Here is a 19,069-nt window from a genome sequence, read left to right as displayed (position 1 = left end):
GTCTGGAGTAATAGAAGAAGTAGTAGAAGAAGAAGAAAATAGTAATAAAGACGATAACAACAATAAGAGGAAGATGAAGATTAAAGGAAAAAAATAATATTAGTAATAACAACAACAACAACAATAATAATAATAATTATAAGATACAAAATAATACTATAGTTTAATAATAATAACGACAATAAGAAGAAGAAGGAGAAGAAGAATTTTCCCAGAGTGAATTCATGTTACTAGTTTGCTTGTTTTATCTCAAACTAAGGTTTGCACACATGCCTTTATTTGATGTGTTTTGGTTGTGATGTTTCCTCCACAGGAGACAATAAGCTTTACAACAACCTTAGAGGGGCAGAGGACAACAAAATGTGTTGGTAGATCCAACTGTGTGTAGACACACACACTTCACATTGTATTTCCCATTTGGAATGATACATGGGAATTGTTGGTGTGTGCAGGTGGGCAGAATTAATCTTGCATTAGAAAATGGAGAGTAGTAAAAGTATTAAAAGTAAATTAATTATTAGAAGTAAAGTAATAAATGGACAGAAACATTCAACAACTCTCCATGATAAATGTTTACAATGTTTAATTAGGTTATAAGTTACACAAAAATAATAGTATGGAAATGCTACAAAGTAGTTAACAAACACCAAACATTTTGTCATGAATCACCAGAGGATTGTGAGCTGAGAGCTGAAGCTTCGTTTGGTCATTGGTCACAACAGTGTCCATCAGCAGCACACTCAGAGATGGCTTATTCTGACTGCATGTGGTGTTTCTGACTACAAAATGTTTGGAGGTACTGTGGATCATGTAACTGGGTCACAAAGTTTCTGTTATAAAAACTCACTTTGGCACAACGGGACAACTTTTGCTTGTTAGTGTTCAGATGGCACTATGGCAGCAGCATAACACAACAGTTAATTTACTTTTCTGACAGTAAAATATAGTTTGATAAGATGAAGGTTACAGATTGTGTCTCCTTCACACCTCTGATTATCAGACAGACTCATAATGTCCCAGCTGAAGTGACCTGACCGGCTGAGGGATCATTATTCTGACGTACAAGGAGGAATAATGAGATGTGGGGCAGCGGTGATGTGCAGCAGGTACATCTGGATGACAGGCTGATGTCTGGATGCTGCTGTAATTGCTGCTGGAGATGTGCAGCGCTGCTCAGACGCCCTCAGCGGTCAGCAGGCTGGAAGGACTTCAGTGAAGGAGTTGAACACCTGCAGTCTCGTATGAAGTGGGATTAATGCCACAGAGCGCAAATCAGAAAACTCATCATGCAAACACACACAGTGCTGCTGCCCCAAATACTTAGCTACTAAATCAAAATATGGATGAATCCGCCGCTTAAAGTAGTCCCCAACAAACACACTGTTTGCTTTATAGCAGCTGTTAAAGGATACTTACCAATGGACACAGAGCTGCAGTGTTGAACTGAATATCTTTAGGTGTCTTAAAGGTGCAATATGAACACATTTCAAGATCTTTCTGTCTAAACGAACTAAATATCCAAACTCTTTGTGTTCATGACTGAATAAAAAAACTGAGCTTCAAGAACAACATTATTCATACTTTTCTGGGACCTTATTTTCCTCATAGAACAGCTTGTTTATTCACTAAGGGAAAAAATACATATTTCAGAGTTTGTACTTTTGTTTGTACTATTATTATGAACTAAAGTACACAGTGCCTCTTAATGTTCATCGGACATAAAAGCTGAAAGGATGTGAGTCAGATGGACCTCAAGGAAATTATACTGGGCATATTTATTTATTTTTCTATTTCTTTTATTTTTTGCTGTTTTCTGCTCATTATTCATCAAATAATTAAATGAATGAGTATTTGCAGCCCTTTCTGAAAATTGCAGCCTCACAGGGCAGCAGCACGGATACACTCTGTTTCTATTCATAAAAAAATCCCAAAACTACAAAAACAACAAAAACATGCACTACATTTGATTTGGACCCTAGGACTGTGTGTTACACACATATTCTAGTAATTACAGGTAGCAGGAGAGAGAGGGAGATACACACAGGAAATGAAAGTTGAAGACAGTTTGTTGTCAGACATTTTGAGCAGAGCAGAGGGAGGAAGACAGGACGACAGGGTGAGTGTTAAAAATAATGGTTAGTCTTACTACTGATTATTCTGCTGACTCTTTATGATCAGGTGTTGAACCTGTTATACCCAAAGTTCATTTTGTCCCTGTTCCTGGTTTCTGAGTCATCACAGCTGAACATATCAAATAAATAAGAAGATACAGACTGTACAGGTGGAGAACTGACATTATAGTGTGTGTGTGTGTGTGTGTGTGTGTGTGTGTGTGTGTGTGTGTGTGTGTGTGTTTGTGCTTGTTAAAATACTGATTTTGTTTATTATGATGCTGTGGCTAATTAAGCGATGAGTGTCACGGCAATATCCCGGACTCCCTCACAAATCGAGGGGTTTTAACTTTTGTTGCATTATGAGGAGAAACTCAACCAATGTTGTGAACTGTTCATGGCAAATTTGAACTCATTGATACCTCCTTGTAAATTTGACATTGAGTACAATACATTAAGATGTTTCTTGTAAAAAATATCGGTTTCTTCGCAGGGCTCCGTTTAAAAAACGCTCAATTTAGAAACTTGCTGCGTTAGGAGGAACTGTATAGACGTTGTGAAACGCTGTCAACAACACATGCTTAACCACTTTGACCTACATGTTCATTCGGCAAATGTCATACATGAAAAAAAATTCTATGTGGAGAGAATTCGTTTGTGCTAATTACGCAGGTGTAGCCCTACATGGCCATATATGGTATGCCCCATGATCGTATTTATTCATTTCCATCCTAACGTTAGTTTGGGTTAATTACATTAGAGACCCAAATAAGGCTTATTATTAGGTTAACTTGAACCTTAGAGGTAACAGTGTCTGACAGTATGATGATGGTGGATTTAATAAAAATAAAACAAAGACAAAGAGTGATGATTTTTTTTAAGTCAGCAGTTTTTTTTTTACATATGTGTGCCAACATGTATTTTAAGTCATAACAGGGCAAAATATGAGGTGGGGACATGACATGACAGGAATAAACTCTCTGCATTATTTGACAAAACAAATTTTTTGTCTGCCAACATTTGCATCCAGCTGTTTCTTCAAGCTCACATATGACTCATCACACAGTCATGGTGGTTTCACCAGCTATAGAAATCACAACATCTATGAATTTGAAATGCTCACTGAAGCTTAATGTTGTAACCAGTTCCGGCTGGGCAAGACCAAAGTCTTCAAAGCTCAATCAGGAAACACAGCTCAGGTAGTGGTTTATTCCGTTGTAAACATTAAAAGTAAAGTCCCTGTTAACAGTAACTGCTACCAGGAACACTGAGGTTAAGATTTCCTGAACCAGAACCTAAGGAGAACCTCCTGATCATTTGTCTAGACTCTAGGGTTCTGTTCTGGTCTTCAGGTAGAAATTTTTTTTCTCAGTTTTGATCCGTGAAATGACTCCAAACACTACAGTCCTCATAATCCTCAGCATGCATTGCTGTGGAAACAACTCGTTCTAGATCTGTGACATCCCTGTTGCTTTATTTTCAGAAACAAACTGCTCCTGATCCAATATCCAATAGTGAATTAATTCCATCCCACGAGTACCGTTTCTGATACAGTGGCACTCTGGGTGTAGTTGTTCCCAGAAACTCTCAGTCCATCCAGTATATCAGGGTCTGTCTCTATCTTGCCTTTATGTTTGTTGTCTCTTTGTTGTTCTCATCTCTTCAGCTCTTGTTGGAGGAGGCGAAGGAGACAAAGTAAAAGTATTATGCTCCAGTCATTCAGAGAGCACGGCGTAAACACATCGCTGTCCGCAAGTTTATCAAGATGAGTGCAGAAGGTAAGGCTGTCCTCTGTAAGTGGGTTAAGGAGGCACCACATTTGGTTTGCTCAGCAACTACTAAAGGTTATGCAAAGGCCTCTGCATCTGCTGTAATACCTGCAGGGTCTATGTGGCTTCGGTTGGCACAGAATGGTGGTTTCAGCTTCAGGTTTCCAGAGTAACAACTCCACATGTCAGGCAGTGTTAACGTAGGCTTCAGGAGTGAATGAAGGGTTGCTACTTGGTCATTTGTTTGTGTCATCATTATGTGTGGATGCAGGGGGGAGAAATAATGGTTGCTGTTGTTAACCTTGGTCATGCACATGTCTGCTTGAACCTGTGCAGTTGCATGAAACAGAGGCAGTAACTGAGGGTGTTATCCCTGTAGCTTTCCAGGAGGTAGGTCCACAGGAAGTGGAAACATCACTGTGCATGCAGGAGGCCACAGTGCAGCAGGGGTACCCAAGTTTACATTTGCTAGCTAGCTAGCTTATGTTAAGAATTTGTTGAATGAGAATGCAGATGTGTCTGCAGTGGGTGATAGTGAGTTGGGCTGCACCAAAGTCATACACCTCGAGTTTACCCTGTTAGACAACTACCCAGTTAAGCGGCATCATCATATAATCCCTCCAAGTTGATATGTCAAGGTTAAAGTACATATAATGATGCTTTTGCAGCAGGGAGTTATTAGAGAGCTGCAGCCTGTACTACTCACCTTTTGTGATTGTGTGGACCCCGAGGACGAATGTGGATTATTGCCAGCTAAACGCTAAGAGTCACTGTAGGTTAGTGGTCGACAAGGGCAAATGTGCTGGAGCTCAAGACGACACATGTAAATAGATGAAACACAAGTAAAACATCTTCATCAATATGACAACACATGTGCAGCATTTAGGAAATTTACTGTAAACATACATAACACAACCAAATACACTGCAGTGGGCCAAAAACTCCCATAAAAAACATGCTAATACAAAAACAAACACCTAAAACATATGCAATAGAAAAACATTGCATCTTGCTAAAGTCCTGAAGCACATGCACTATGGGTCTGGTCACCAGGTAGTATAGAAGACATTTCAAATGGTGAGAGGGTGCTGCTACTGGTCGGGGGTGTACTCAGAAACAAAGATGCATTGGTGAAAGTTTGAACTTTGCATTTTGATCAAGGCCACATTGCCAAAGGTTAACACAGAATGGGGGAGTCTGTTAGCATCTTGACCTCTGGAGTTGCTGGCCATGGATTTTATGATGTTGGACCCTTCATGAGATGACACAAAAATGTGCTGCTGTTCACATATGTATTCTCAGTTCACAGTGGTAGGGCCTTGCTGAAGGAGTGGATTCATAAGGATTCCTCAAGAATCCACTCAAATGTTTTGAAGCAGAGATACAATACAGAATCTGTGTAAGGTTTATGGAATGAACTAAAGCCTCACCACCCCGTTGAGTTTCTCACTGAAATGATTCACTGGAATTAAACATTTCAATATAGTGATAGCTTCCATTTAGCTAAAAAAATAGTCAGGTGTTGAACAGACTTGATTGTCATCTACAAGTTGACTGTTCCGTGGAGAAACACAAATGCACACAGGTTTTTTGTATTGCTTTTCTTTAATGTTGGTCATGAAATAATAACCTTCTCATTTTCTTTCTCTTCCAGCAGATAGTGGTCTGAAGGAGGTTTTAGATGAACATAAGATCAGTCTTAGGAGGAGATGTGAACGTGTGGCTGAAGGAAGTGATGAAACAGGAAGTGATGAAAAAGGAAGTGGAACCCTCCTCAACAGGGTCTACACTGAGCTCTACATCACAGAGGGACAGAGTGAAGAGGTTAATACCCAACATGAGGTGAGGCAGCTAGAGACAGCTGCCAAGAAGACCTTCAGTGAAACTCCTATCAAGTGCTGCGACATCTTTAAAGCCTCACCTGACCAACAGAGACACATCAGAGTCGTTCTGACAAACGGCGTCGCTGGAGTTGGAAAAACCTTCTTGGTGCAGAGGTTCACTCTGGACTGGGCAGAGGGCTCCCTAAACCAAGATGTCAGTCTGGTGGTTCTGCTTTCATTCAGGGAGTTGAACCTGATCAGAGATGAACAGTACAGTCTTCTCAGGCTGCTCAATGTTTTCCATCCAACATTACAGAAGGTGACAGCAGAGACGCTCACTGTCTGTAAACTTCTTTTCATCTTTGACGGCCTGGATGAAAGCAGACTTTCACTGGATTTCAAGAACCATGAGGTCGTGTCTGATGTCACACAGGAGTCATCAGTCAGCGTGCTGCTGACAAACCTCATTGAGGGGAAGCTGCTTCCCTCTGCCTTTGTCTGGATAACTTCCCGACCTGCAGCAGCCAATCAGATCCCTCCTTCACGTGTTGACAGGGTAACAGAAGTACGAGGCTTCACTGATGTCCAGAAGGAGGAGTACTTCAGGAGGAGGTTCAGCGATGAAGATCGGTCCAGCCGAATCATCTCACAAATCAAGACCTCCAGGAGCCTCCACATCATGTGTCTGATCCCAGTCTTCTGCTGGATCACTGCTACTGTTCTGGACCACATGTTGACTACAGACCAGAGAGGAGAGCTGCCCAAGACCCTGACTGACATGTACTCACACTTCCTGCTGGTTCAGACAAAGAGGAAGACGAAAAAGTATGATGAGGGACGTGAGACAAGTCCACAGGAGCTGACGGAGGCTGACAGGGAAGTTCTTCTGAAGCTGGGGAGGCTGGCGTTTGAACATCTGGAGACAGGAAACATCATGTTCTACCAAGAAGACATGGAGCGGTGTGGTCTTAATGTCACAGAGGCCTCGCTGTACTCAGGAGTTTGTACAGAGATCTTCAGAAAAGAGAGTGTGATCTTCCAGAAAACTGTCTACTGCTTTGTTCATCTGAGCGTTCAGGAGTTTCTGGCTGCAGTCTACATGTTCCACTGTTACACCAACAGGAACACAAAGGTCCTGAAGAATTTCTTAGGAAAAGAGTGGGACCATGTTGTTACTGATTATCCAAACTTGGATGACTTCTTGATGGGAGCCACAGAGAAATCCTTTGAAAGTAAAAACGGCCACCTGGACCTGTTTGTTCGCTTCCTTCATGGCCTCTCTCTGGAGTCCAACCAGAGACTCTTAGCAGGCCTGCTGGGTCAGACAGACAACAGTCCAGAAGTCATCCAGAGAGCCATCAACAACCTGAAGGAGAAGAGCATGTACGATATCTCTCCCGACAGAAGCATCAACATCTTCCACTGTCTGACGGAGATGAATGACCACTCAGTCCATCAGCGCATCCAAGAGTTCCTGAAGTCAAAGAACAGATCAGAGAAGAGACTCTCTGAGATCCACTGCTCAGCTCTAGCCTACATGCTGCAGATGTCAGAGGAGGTTCTCGAGGAGTTTGACCTGAAGAAGTACAACACATCAAGGGAGGGACGACAGAGACTGATTCCAGCTGTGAGGAACTGTCGAAAGGCTCTGTAAGTCCAGATGTGATTGATTTTATGAACCAGTGTAGATCATTAATTTAGTTCTTAAACACAGTGGCCGAAAATTTTCAGTTGGTTTTGCTTATAGCACTCAAGTAAAAGAACACATTTATTTCTCATCAATTGTTACATTTTACATTTATTTTTCTATTTTTACAACTAATTTGTTTAAATCATATTATGGCTTCAAGTTATACATAATTAAGGCCGTTGCTGCTCTGAGTGATAGAGAGTCGTGAGTTGTGTAGGTAGCTGCCAGAAACCAGGTTTGATTAGGCCCACCTCAGCTCCAACCATGCTCCAGGACCTTGCCCATTTTTGGAATAGAGGATTTAAGCATGACAGGCACATGCCAAGATGCTGATGGCTGGAGACTACATCCACACAGAAAGAAAGATGCTCAGATGCTAACAAAATTGAGGGAGAGACAACTTTATCTTTGATATTGAGACTGAACTATGTATAGGTCTATGAGGGTTGGAAATAACAAAATTCAAAAACCAACTAAAAAATGCACGGTAAACACGCATTTTTTTAACTGATTTGATCAATTTATAGTTGATTTGAAGTTGAGATGTGATATGATGAAAACAGTTGCAGTTTTATAATTTAAATCTTACATTCATCAACCATAATTCAAAACACAAGAAATGTATTTTTTTTCCATTAAAGGAAGGTGTTCTCAAGAGTGGAAGTAACAGAAAATAACTGACAAAAGAAGTGATAAAAATGTTTACAATTGAATAAGGAAAGTAATGAAATCTATGTAAATTGAAAGACTGAGTGATAAACTGTCAATTGAATTGATAAACTTGATTTACATCTTATTTTAAACTTTATTTTTTTGATATTTAACAGGACTACCATTCATCGTTCCTAACTAATATTTATCGCTTACGGCAAGCAATTTTCGCTACTTCTACCCTGAAGATCACACCTACTCAGCAAATAACTGCTTTTCTTGCAACTCCCGCCTTTCTCTGCCTGTAATTGGTTGCCTTCATTGGTCAAATATGAATATGACTGTTAGTTTAAACTTTGAATCAAGCATATTCTATATTTTGTCTATCTCAGGTGTGACATTTTTTGTTGTGAATGATGAATGGTGAAGGTAAGACGTGGTTTATGATAAATCATGACTCGGTTTTCATCATACCATGACTGTTTTATTTTGAAAATCAAATCGACATTCAATTAATCAAATCACCTGGAAATGTATCAGTCTATTTTTCAATTCGCATTCATATTTTCTCTTTTACTAATGTGACGAGCAAATGTTAATCAAAACAGTCACACTGTTTTGTCATCAAATGCATTAAGTAACTGTAATCCTGTGTCTTTCACATTTTCATTTGTAATGCATGTGTCATGACAGACTATCTGACTGTGGACTCTCAGAGACTCACTTTGATGTTGTGGCCTCAGCTCTGAAGTCCAACCCCTCCCATCTGAGAGAGCTGGACCTGAGTCGCAACAACCTGATGGATTCAGGAGTGAAGCTGCTGTCTCCTGGACTGCAGAGTCCACACTGTAGACTGGAGACTCTGAGGTCAGTTCACAGACTCTGGCTTATGAAGTCAGGTTAGGAAGGAGCCATTTCACATTCAGTATCTACATGAATAATTGTGTGAATGTTGTGACATTTGGATGATGTCACAACCCTTTTGTGACATTATCCAAATGTCCTTTCACACAGATGCTCCGCATTATCACAGCAACAAAGGCTCGCCCTGATGCCGTCTTTGTTTGTTCACACTTAACCAAGCAGCTCCTGCATAAAGCTGCTCCAGTGTGTCATTTCATACAGCATGCCGGCATTGTGGAACAAAAAGAGGGGGAAAGGTACACATAACTTTTTTCCACCTGTTATTCTAAACATGTATCCACCAACTGTTTATAATCATATAGATTCACTTATGTGTTGTGATTGAGAGACTGTCATATCTTGCCTCGTGAAAAGTTTCAAAGTTAAGTTTTTTGTTTTGAATTTCATAATTACATTATCACCAACAGTAAATAACGGATGCCGTTTTCTGGGGAAAGCTCACTGCAAAAGTGGCGTCGTGTCTTCACTTTTTATTCCGCGTTTAGACGAGCGTTTTTCGGGAGGAAATCTGCGTGCATACAGTGACGCAAACGTGTGTGGAATTCGATTTGGTATGCCTGCCAGGCGGCTAGGGTCTCGTCCAAAGCCGCCTGGGTCGCCTCCGACGAATTGGTGCATCCAAAATTTGATAGGGGTAATTACAGATCCTTCTCTGTTCAGTAATACCATCTGTACATATCCTGTACATTTCGTGGAAAGACTCCTGTACGTTTATTAGAGCTGCCAGAGCAGCTTGAAGGTTCGATGCATGGAAATAATCCAACATGTTTATTTCCCTGTACTGGCGCATGTATGCGGCGTAAACGCGTACGCGACGTGAGCAGATCTGAGCAGAGTTTTGCGGTTTGCCAGTGTACACGGAAACGCTGCGACGGAGCGTATTCAACTTTTCCACTCTGGAGGGTGGTTTCAGATTTTTGCGTTTTCAAGCCCCAAAAACGCCATCACCGTGTAAACGAAAGGCACTTCTGATAAAATATTTTGTCGTTTTTACCCGCAAGCGTCCTCGTGTAAACGGGGTCTATACCCCAAATTCTGAGCCCTGATGGCTGTTCCATCAGTTTGTCAGTGTGTGTGAATGCCTGAGCATAGAAATATCATGTATGACTTTTGATGAGCAGGTTGGCAGGATGCACCAACATCCATGTCCCATAACCCGTAGACTGAAGAGTCAGTTTACCATTAGGACATAGTAATGATGATCTGCAAATGTATCACATGAACAGATATAATGAATGTTTATCTACATATATTTTTCTTTTTATTCAGACTGAAATACTGCAGGTTGCAAACGATCAGCTGTGCTTCTCTGGCCTCAGCTCTGAAATCCAACCCCTCCCATCTGAGAGAGCTGGAGCTGAGTGGAAATGACCTGTATGATATAGGAGTGAAGCTGCTGTGTGATTATCTGCAGAGTCCACACTGTAGACTGAAGACTCTGGGGTCAGACACCATTATTCACTTTTGTGCTAAGAATTGCTTGAGATATCTTAATGCTAAAGTCAATGAGGCACATCCAGTTGTATCCAAACTGATTTTGAGAAGTCTGGACAGCAAACCACATTTATACAGTGCTACTGACACCCACATCGCTGCCACAGCAACCGTGCAGATATGTTGGTGATGTCTGGACACAAAAATCTGAGCCGATCATTTGCAAATGATAATGCAACTCTCTCTTTTTCAGATCTGATTTGAGACACAAATATATTTAAAACCTTCATAGAACTAATATGCTGGATAATTCACTCTAAACCCCTTAAAGACTTTATTTCTCAAGCATGTTTTTAAAAAAACTTTTTAAAGAAATCTCTATTTCAGCTGTTAGACAATAATTCAGGAGTAGTACTTTTTTTTTTAATGAAGCTATATGATGTCTATAGTGGCTGAATTGTTGAAACTGAAATTCTTCATATTGAGCAACACATAAGACCTAAAACATCTGATCAGATAAAAAAAAAATTGATTTTCATCTACACCATTTATTCTTTATTCAGGTTGTTTGGCTGCCGTTTGTCAGAGGTCGGCTGTGCTGCTCTGTCCTCAGCTCTGAAGTCCAACCCCTCCCACATGAGAAACCTTGAGCTGGGTGGAAACAAGCTGCAGGATTCAGGAGTGAAGCTGCTTTGTGATTTTCTGCAGAGACCAAAATGTAGATTGGAGTCTCTGAGGTCAGACACCATATTAACTTCAGTGCTGAGATGAATATGATATGAAAGTTGTATTGTTACTAGCAGTGGGTAATTTGACCTAAGATGTACAGTATATTACAGTTTCTTTGTTTCATGTTTTTTGTGGTAATAGTTTACACCACAGTAAGAATCAATCTTTACCTTTTGTCAAAGAATCCTTAATTTGCATCACTTGCAGACTTTTGTCCTTTTAGCTGTCAGTTTGTTTATATAATCTGATGGGATGTCGCTCAATGCTCTCTGAAGCATCTCCCAATGGTTGGATTTGTAAACTGAACTGATTCCATTATAGACTGAATACCAGCTGGCTGCTTCTTCGCTAAATAGTTCTTCATAACTGGGAGTGTTACAACTAGAGATAACTAAAAAGGGGTGGACCCAAACGCAGACACACAGGAGGCAAGATAAGAGTGAACAAAAAGCAAGCTCTAATAACACCAAAGCTGGGTGATACAAAAAAGACCAAGAGAACAAACTTAAAGGAGTCAAAAGACCAAAAAACAAAGTAGCAAAATAACAATGCTAGACAAAGTGCAACCAAACCAATTCAACAAAGTCCAAATCCAAAAGAACAAATTAAGAAATCAAAATCCAAAAACATACCATCAGGGAGGACACAGGAGGAGACACATGAGGTCATGGGGAATCACACACAACAAACTGACAAGGAGTGAGTGGAGAACAAAGACTTAAATGCACAGACACTGATGAGGGGACGAGGAGCAGGTGCGGAGAGAGAGGAGAGAAGAGGGCAGGTGAGATAACGAGGGGGAAGCACAGAGGAGATTTAACACTGGCAGACAGAGGGAGACAAACATGCACAAGGTGGCAGGGAAAAACACAGAAGACACTGACAAGACACAAAAGGGCATGGAAATCAAAACATAAGGCACAACCAGACACAGAACCATGACACGGAGCTTTGCTTTGGTTCATTATCCTTTTATATAATGAGGTTGGCTCCAGTCGAGTTCCTTCCAAGAGATATGGCATAGTGTAACAGAATGAAGTGATAGCTGTCCTTATTCAAGATACTTTTTTACCCTGTCCAAATCTCCTACTTTACCAGCACCAAGGCAAACCAGAACATCATATTTTCTCCAACATGCTGACAGATGGTGTCAAACACTCCTCCAGCATCTTTTCATGGTTGCTGGTGGTTGAAATAATATACCATTAACAAGAGAAACATTACATCACCTACACTACCAGCAGCATAACCAATTAATGTGCATCTCTCCATGAAGAGAGCTGTGCGCTTTTAACACACAAGACACAGCAGTTTAACTTTATAGATTATTTAAATCTCTGACAAGCCAAATTAATCAACCAGGATCTAATGTTAATGATTGATCTGTGACCTCTCTCACACACACAGTCCAGATTCATACAGTGAAATCATTTTGAATGAAGCAGCAGTTCTCCTGATAAATCCTGAGCTCCATCAGAGCCTCTTTCAGAGGCTCAAAACTCCAGAGTTTCTTCTGCCACAGTCACATAATAACTTCATCCTTTATTCTTATAGAGCAAGGTAAAACAATACATTTGTAGTTTTTGCAATTTAAGGAATATGGAATGTACCCCCAGTTGTAGGCTACTTGTCCCTGCTCAGTTGTGCAACTCAGCCTCCCACTTCTCTTTATATTCTGGTAACAGCCAGTTTGTGCTGTTATTTGAAGGGAGTAGTACACACCATTTTATGAGATCTTTAGTTTTGTGGCAATTTCTAATGTGGAATAGCCTTCATTTCTCAGAAAATATTTGACTGATGAGTTTCAGAAGCAATTCTGGCCACTTTGAGACCAAAATCAAACCCTCAAAAACTGGTTTAAAGAAGCCCAGACATGATTGCACATGGGTTTTCTAGTAATCAGCCTTTTAACAGGACAAACATGGATTAGCTAACAAAATATACCGTAGAGCTTCATGCCACATCAATAGGGAGTTTTGGGTTTAATTTGGCTCTCAATAATCAATAATGATTATCAGGGATAGTTATTAATTATGATAATAAGGTCCAATTTTCATTAGATCACCTCAGCCTCACCTGGCCTGGCCTCACCCTTGAAGAAGGGAAAAGATATCCAATTCACCAAAGATACTAAACCCTCAGTTTGTAACTCTTTGATTTTTCTACTTATTGCCTCATGCTAACTTTGTGGAGACAGAACTTGTATCAGATCAGGCTGTAGGCATAATTGAAGCCTTCATTTTTTTCTCTTCCTTCAACTGCAGGTTTACAAAGAATACAATTATTTGCAGATTTGGGAGTGAGAGTGAGGAGAATTTTAATGTTTGTCAGCAATTCTCCTCACTCTCACTCCCTTACCTGCAAATAATGTGTGTCAAAAAGTGAGATAAGTTTAGTGGAAGTACTGATGTGACAAGCAAATGTTAATCAAAACAGCATATGTCACACTGTTTTGTCATCAAGCGCATGAAACAATTTTAATCTGTTGTCATGCATGTGTCATGATAGGCTTTCTGACTCTGGAATCTCAGAGACACACTTTGATATTGTGGCCTCAGCTCTGAAGTCCAACCCCTCACATCTGAGAATGCTGGACTTGAGCTACAACAACCTGCAGGATTCAGGAGTGAAGCTGCTGTGTGATTTTCTGCAGAGTCCTAACTGTAGACTGGAGTATCTGGGGTCAGTGACTCTCTGTTACTACTGCACTGTAGATCGTCAATATTTTGTTAACAATTGGTCATTTATGTAACTTATATCCAGTTGTAAATTTCCTTTAGACGTGTAGTTGCTTGCTGAAGATGCAATATTTCTTTGGTGTCCATTAGTTTCAAAGTGTTTCCTAAAACAATACAATGTCTAATTTTGTATCTACATTATTTATTCTTTATTCAGATTGGAGGCCTGCAGTTTGTCAGAGATCAGCTGTGCCTCTCTGACCTCAGCTCTGAAGTGCAACCACTCCAATGTAAGAGTGCTGGACCTGAGCTCCAACAAGCTGAAGAATTCAGGAGTGAAGCTGCTGTCTGATCTTTTGAAGAATCCACACTGTAGACTGGAAACTCTCAAGTCAGTAGTGGGTTTAATTCAGTCCATGCTGCTTAAGCAATATTGTACTAAACACAGGCAGGCCAATACCCATGTTGGGGTATCCCTCCCATTTCTACCTTTAAGCTGACTATGCAAATCAAACAGATATTTAATATAAAGTGTCACTTTTTAACTGACATATGGACTTCTACAGTAGAGAAATACATATTTTTAAAATTTTCTGTTATGTTTCTAGTTATTCGCTCTAATGGCTTGTAACATAAAATGTCACAGTCAATTGTACTGAAGATATGATGTAATTCTAGCATTTTATTGGTCAGTTTTGTCAGGACTGAAAGAATGAACACTAATTTTACAATTCATCCTTTACTTTTTGAACTGTTATAATCCCTACAGGGTCCACAGCAAGGTGATCAAAGCTGATAAATTATTTGGTAAGTATTGCAAAACTGTCCCCCATTAATCAAGCTATAGTATATTCAAATCTGATCATGAAGTGAGCATGCCCTCCTTGTACATTCATTTGTCATTTGTCAGACAAATATTCATTAATTTGGGCTTTCAATGTTTATCACCCTCATAAAGTTTTCATTATTGTTACTTCTTTTTTACATCAGATGATTCTGCTGTCAAACTGGATGTGAAAGAAAACCTGTCAGAGGAAGGCAAAAAGGTGAAAAGGAGAAAAAGAAAGAAATAATCTTTATGGGATAAATTGTATTTTTCATTGAATCATTGTCATGTACAGTTGTTTCGACTCTTTTAGACAATAATAAGAATAATAAGTATGTTTTTATTCAAAGCAACAACAACAACAGCAGTTGTTGTAAGATAAGTACTTTGTTAAACACTGCAACAACTAACTAACTTTGTGCATTTTTTATTCCAGGGTCCTTTATCCTTCCCACCTGAACAGATAACATACAATAATGAATCTGAATACAGGTAATCTCTAAAATGTCAAAGTCTCCAACTTCTTTCATTATTCATCAGTTCAAGTCATAATATTTATATTACAAGTTATATCATCTCCACAATTCTCTACCAATAAGAGATGTACGTTAAATCTTTAAAAAACACAACCACACATTTCAGAATATCTGTGTATCTAGTTTGTCCCCCCTCTGCTTTAATGACAGCATGCACTCGAGCTGGCATGGACTCCACAAGTTATTCCTAAATTCCACCAGATCTGTGTTCCATTGCAGCTCTGGCAGTCTGGACCCTTCTGTAGCAGATACGCAAGGCTTCTATTTCTGCAGGATGATAGAGCACGGCACAGCAATTCACCAACATAACATTATTATCCCTGCCTGATCTGACAGTGTTCCAGAAAGCTTTAGTCGATCCCTGATTTGAAATGACTTTATGCTGCAGCAGGATAACAAGCTCAACCCCACCACAAAGACATCAGAGTCCTGACTCTCATGGACTTTCCTCCACATTCATCTGATGTCAAACCCCACTGAATATTTATGGGGGCACTTGATGATTGAAAAAGCTAGGCATTCTGTGACATCACAAGAGGCTTTGTGGAACACTGTCAGATGATGCTGGAATAACATGAGTCAGCAGGTTTTATACTAACTTGTGGAGTCCATCCAGCTCGAACGCATGCTGTCATTAAAGCAAAAAGGGGACAAACCAAATATTGAGAAATTCTGTCAACAATTAACATTTTTAAAACATTCAACTTAGACTCAAACTGTTAAGCTGATAATATCATTTGTAAAAACAAAGTATTACATTTGAAACAAATGCAAATTAAAAGTATTCTGACTGGTGATCTCAATTTTCTGGTCCCAGAAGAAAATAGAAAAGGCATTGTTTTTCTTGCCATTGTCGCCAAGTGCTTGTTAACAGGGGCAATGTTGGACCCCTGTAAATTGATATGTGTCCTACAGGTTCAGGTGTCCTGGTCCAGGTGTGTTTCAGTGTTCTTTGACTGGGCTGGTATTCGACATGACCCAGGAGGCGGAGCTGCTGTACAGGATTGTCCAGTGGGATGAGGGTCTCCTTCAATCCGCTGGCAAGATGGCAGCAGGGCTGCTGTTTAAAATCAAGTGTTCTGAGGATGCTCTCTGTCATCTCCACCTCCCCCACTGTGAAACAAAGGATGGTAAAGACAGACTTTCAAAGATTTGTATTAATGCCATTTTCTGTTCCTAAAATAAGATGCACAGGTGACATGCAATCAAATTATAATGAAGTGTGTGCATAACATCCAGGCAGCTAACATGTGTGACAGGAAAATAACAATATATTTAAAGTCATGATTAAAGAATAGAAGCCAACTGTCCAAGTTATTGACATACATAACATTTGAACCCTCGGATGTCACATGGTTAGAAAAGTAATCGGGTGAATATCAACCTGTTAATGGCTCTTTGCTTTCACAGCCTTGCTTGTTGATAACAGGTTGTCCGTCGTTCATATCGCTGATGGTGGGATGAGCATCTTGGAGCCGCTGGAGATCACAGACACTCATGTGGTTGTGAAGGTCCCTCACTTATCTGCCTTTGGTCTGGTCTGGGATATTGTTCAAAGGTTTCTCAACATCACATTGCCAGTAAATGGTCAAGTCCTGCTGTTCATCCGACCCCCAGACACATGGCCTCGAGGACTCTATGTGTTTGTGCTGCAGGAAAACATCCCTGTGGATCAGGTAAATCCATTTCTCATTAATGCTTACCATCAGCATAAATTTATGATTTAAACCACGGCTGTTTCCTGAAAGATCAGTCACACTTCACTACTTTTATCAGAGTCATTTGGGATACTTCAACTTTAGTGATCAATAGAATCTCAATACTTATTTGCCTCTTTGCAAACTTCCTGAGATAGATCACCAACTAAGTTCCAAGAGTCAAAACTCCTGGAAAGTGTCTTGACGTCTCTGTCTGATTATACACATCATAATAAAAATATCCTGTTGCTGAAGGTTGCTGCCCAACAAGGTGATGCTGAGTACATCAGGATCCCTGCTGAGTGTCATCTCTGCTTTGGTCAAAGTTACAGTGTCCACTGTGAACCTCAAAGCTTCACAATACAGCCTAAGGTGAATGAAGTCACTTTTACTCTTATAATGGTTATAGATACTATTATAATGAATGATATTTTGACTGCATGTTGAAAATATATTCAGTTAGGAAAGTATTAAATGACACATTGCCACTGGTTTTCAGAATGCACAGTTTCGCTCGAAGTATGGACCAAATTTCCATCCAACATTTGAAGTTATCTTGACTACAATCCCAGAGAAACTAACTTTGATGGTCCAGGACCAAGAGGGGAATGAAGTCTGGAAACGTGAGCTGTATCTGACAGGTAATGGCTTCACCTTTTTACAGCAGCATTCCATCTGAATAGAATACAACAAAAGAGGATAAAACATTAGATTGCTGGTGTCAGAGAGTAGGGAACAAGGAGCTGCCGATGTTACACTGAAGGCAACATTGTTGCTGGTGTTTGACTGAAGGGAGCAAGAGATTGCTGTTGTTAATCAATAGGGAATAAGTGAGTACAAGTCTTACACTCTAGGGAATAAGAGTGTGCTAATGCTACACTGTACGGAACAAGAGATTGCTGGTGTTAAACAGTAGGGAACAAGAGATTGCTGATGTTACACTGAATGGAACAAGAGATTGCTTGTGCTACCGAGTAGGGAACAATGGAGTGCAGGTGATAGCACTGTTGGGAACAAGGGATAACAGTGTAATACTACAAGGAACAAGAGGTTGCTGGGGTTTGACTGTAGGGAACATGCAGTTACAGGTGTAACATCATAGGGAACAAGAGTTTGCTGGTGATAAACTGTAGGGAACAAAACGTTACTGGTGTTACTTACTGGGGAACAAAAATTGCTGGTGTTATACAGTAGGAAATTAGGGAGTGCAGATGTTACACAGGAGGCAATGAAAGACAACGAAAACAAACTTGAGCTGCAGCCAATATTGACAGAAAGCGTTTATTTACCTCTATACAAGGTTTGATTGGCCCCATCTACAAAACAAGTAACAGTATAAGAACACATTAATACAAAGACAGCAGCTCCATCACAAAACAAGTGTTGGTTATTAAACCAAAGTATTTTCCTTGGCTATCCTTCAGGTCCAACAATGGAACTTGAACAAAGGAACATCCCAGCAGAGGACAGCGTCCCAGAGGAGGACAGTGTCCCAGCAGAGGACAGCATCCCAGAGGAGGACAGTGTCCCAGCTGACGACAGCATCCCAGCAAAGGACAGGCTGCTCTTGGTTCGGAGCGAGTTTGTCAGAAGAGTTTCTGAACCTGTTCTCAACCAGCTTCTGGATAAACTTCTGGAAGGTCACGTCATAAATGATGAGGAAATGCAGTCAGCCACTACAAAAACCAAAGCAGCCAAAGCACGAGATGTGATTGACAATGTGCGAAGAAAGGGAACTGAAGCCAGCTCTGTTCTGATCGCTGCCCTCTGTGACGTGGATCCGTGCCTCTCCAGAGTGCTGAACTTACGCCGAAGCAAACACAAAAAGATGACAAAGTTCTGTCATTAAAGCCAGTGTTTTTTGATGAGTGGACTCTCACTCTGACGAACAAAACTGGGACAATGCTGTTAGATGTTGGGCAAGGAAACCATTCCATTACGAGCTTGTATTTGCAAACATGAACTAAAACAGATACTGATGCTGTAGTTGTATGAGACCTCACAGGAGACACACAAACAGAAGCTATTTGTCACAAAGGCATTTCTTTGAATGCAAAAAATGCATTTTCCTCTGCCAAGGATGTTTTTTTTTTTTTTTTTACCTGTGTCCATTTGTTTGTTTGTTGGTTGATTTGTCAGCACAATTATACAAACACTTCTGAACAGATTTCCACAAAACTGTGAGGGAGGATGGGTCTTTT

At 40.3% G+C, this 19,069-nt stretch overlaps 1 protein-coding gene, 1 long non-coding RNA gene and 1 pseudogene across 3 annotated transcripts; 2 read left to right on the top strand and 1 right to left on the bottom strand.

The window, feature by feature from the left end:
* Positions 1-561: 561 nt before the first annotated feature.
* On the bottom strand, positions 562-4,696 carry LOC115566968 (uncharacterized). Its single transcript, XR_003981110.1, has 2 exons — positions 4,587-4,696; positions 562-1,229 (listed from the first exon to the last, which is right to left on the bottom strand). It is a non-coding gene; the product is annotated as an uncharacterized LOC115566968 (long non-coding RNA).
* Positions 4,697-5,966: 1,270 nt separating this feature from the next.
* LOC115567796 (NACHT, LRR and PYD domains-containing protein 12-like) lies at positions 5,967-15,499 on the top strand (annotated as a pseudogene).
* On the top strand, positions 14,392-18,881 carry LOC115566959 (uncharacterized). Of its 2 annotated transcripts, XM_030393050.1 has the most exons (8): positions 14,392-14,616; positions 14,800-14,855; positions 15,072-15,127; positions 16,087-16,301; positions 16,582-16,847; positions 17,124-17,240; positions 17,368-17,509; positions 18,293-18,881. In XM_030393050.1, the coding sequence occupies exons 4-8, from the start codon at positions 16,145-16,147 to the stop codon at positions 18,715-18,717; spliced, it is 1,107 nt and encodes a 368-aa protein (XP_030248910.1). In that variant the 5' UTR covers positions 14,392-14,616; positions 14,800-14,855; positions 15,072-15,127; positions 16,087-16,144; the 3' UTR covers positions 18,718-18,881. The 2 variants fall into 2 exon arrangements, with proteins under 2 accessions (XP_030248910.1, XP_030248911.1); XM_030393051.1 differs by lacking the exons at positions 14,392-14,616; positions 14,800-14,855; positions 15,072-15,127 and having other exon boundaries at positions 15,949-16,301.
* The last annotated feature ends 188 nt before the right edge of the window (positions 18,882-19,069 follow it).

The sequence above is a fragment of the Sparus aurata genome, chromosome 17 (genome assembly GCF_900880675.1).
Source record: "Sparus aurata chromosome 17, fSpaAur1.1, whole genome shotgun sequence".
Taxonomy (NCBI): domain Eukaryota; kingdom Metazoa; phylum Chordata; class Actinopteri; order Spariformes; family Sparidae; genus Sparus; species Sparus aurata.
This window is presented reverse-complemented; position numbering and strand designations above follow the sequence as displayed.

Bases quoted from the DNA above. Each gene is read 5' to 3' on its own strand.
- LOC115566959 (XM_030393050.1), top strand. From the start codon at position 16,145: ATGACCCAGGAGGCGGAGCTGCTGTACAGGATTGTCCAGTGGGATGAG. The intron at 16,302-16,581 runs GTAAAGACAGAC...TTGCTTTCACAG, and splicing joins CCACTGTGAAACAAAGGATG to CCTTGCTTGTTGATAACAGG. The intron at 17,241-17,367 runs GTGAATGAAGTC...ACTGGTTTTCAG, and splicing joins GCTTCACAATACAGCCTAAG to AATGCACAGTTTCGCTCGAA.